Source organism: Sinocyclocheilus anshuiensis, unplaced genomic scaffold (assembly GCF_001515605.1).
Source record: "Sinocyclocheilus anshuiensis isolate Anshui unplaced genomic scaffold, SAMN03320099.WGS_v1.1 scaffold2198, whole genome shotgun sequence".
Classification (NCBI taxonomy): Eukaryota; Metazoa; Chordata; class Actinopteri; order Cypriniformes; family Cyprinidae; genus Sinocyclocheilus; species Sinocyclocheilus anshuiensis.
Genome location: NW_015560625.1, coordinates 468,135 through 468,955, shown reverse-complemented (window position 1 = coordinate 468,955; position 821 = coordinate 468,135). Strand labels below are relative to the sequence as shown.

Below are 821 nucleotides of genomic sequence, written 5' to 3'. Positions count from 1 at the left end.
TGTGAGTGTTTGAGAGAGTGTGTGAGTGTGTTTGAGAGAGTGTGTGAGTGAGTGAGTGAGTGTGTTACACTGTGATACACTACCAAGAACAAAAATAATACTTTTATTCATCAAGGATGCATTAAATGGATCAAAAGTGACAATAAAGACATTTATAATGCTAGAAAAGATTTATATTTCAAATAAATGCTGTTCTTTTGAACTTTCTATTCATCTGTGAATCCTGAAAAATAAAATGTATCAGTTTCCACAGAAATATTATGCAGCACGACTGTTTTCAACATTGATAATAATCAGAAATGTTTCTTGAGCAGCAAATCAGCATATTAGAATGATTTCTGAAGATCATGTGACACTGAAGACTGGAGTAATGATGCTGAAAATACAGCTGCGCATCACAGAAATACATTACAGTTTAACAGATATTCACATAGAAAACGGCCGTTTTAAATTACAATAATATTTCACTATTTTTACAGTATTTTAGATCAAATAAATGCAGCATTGCTGAGCAGAAGAAACCTCTTTCAGAACATCACAAAATCATACCGATCCCAAACTTTTGTCCGGTAGTGTTCATAACACGGAGCATCTATTAATATCATGAGCAGCTCGATGTCTCACCTGTACAGAGGAGCGCCGGTGTGCAGCGCAGCACCGGGTCATTGCTGCTTGCAGGTGGAAAGCTTGCGGATCTTGCTGGCGGCGGAGATGCCCTTCCTGGAGGGATTGGAGGAAGAGCTGGAGCGCCGCTCGGATTTGGGCTTGAGTGCAGCCGACTCCGTCCCGTTCACACACACCGGTTTGGCCACAGCACAGGT

General features: G+C 40.6%; 1 protein-coding gene across 1 annotated transcript in view; it reads right to left on the bottom strand.

The window, feature by feature from the left end:
• Positions 1-624: 624 nt before the first annotated feature.
• The window catches only part of LOC107681921 (serine/threonine-protein kinase STK11-like), a 21,177-nt gene continuing 20,980 nt past the window's right edge, over positions 625-821 (bottom strand). Inside the window, exon 10 of the mRNA XM_016478294.1 lies at positions 625-821. Within this exon, the coding sequence (XP_016333780.1) occupies positions 663-821 (159 nt within the window). The 3' untranslated portion in view covers positions 625-662.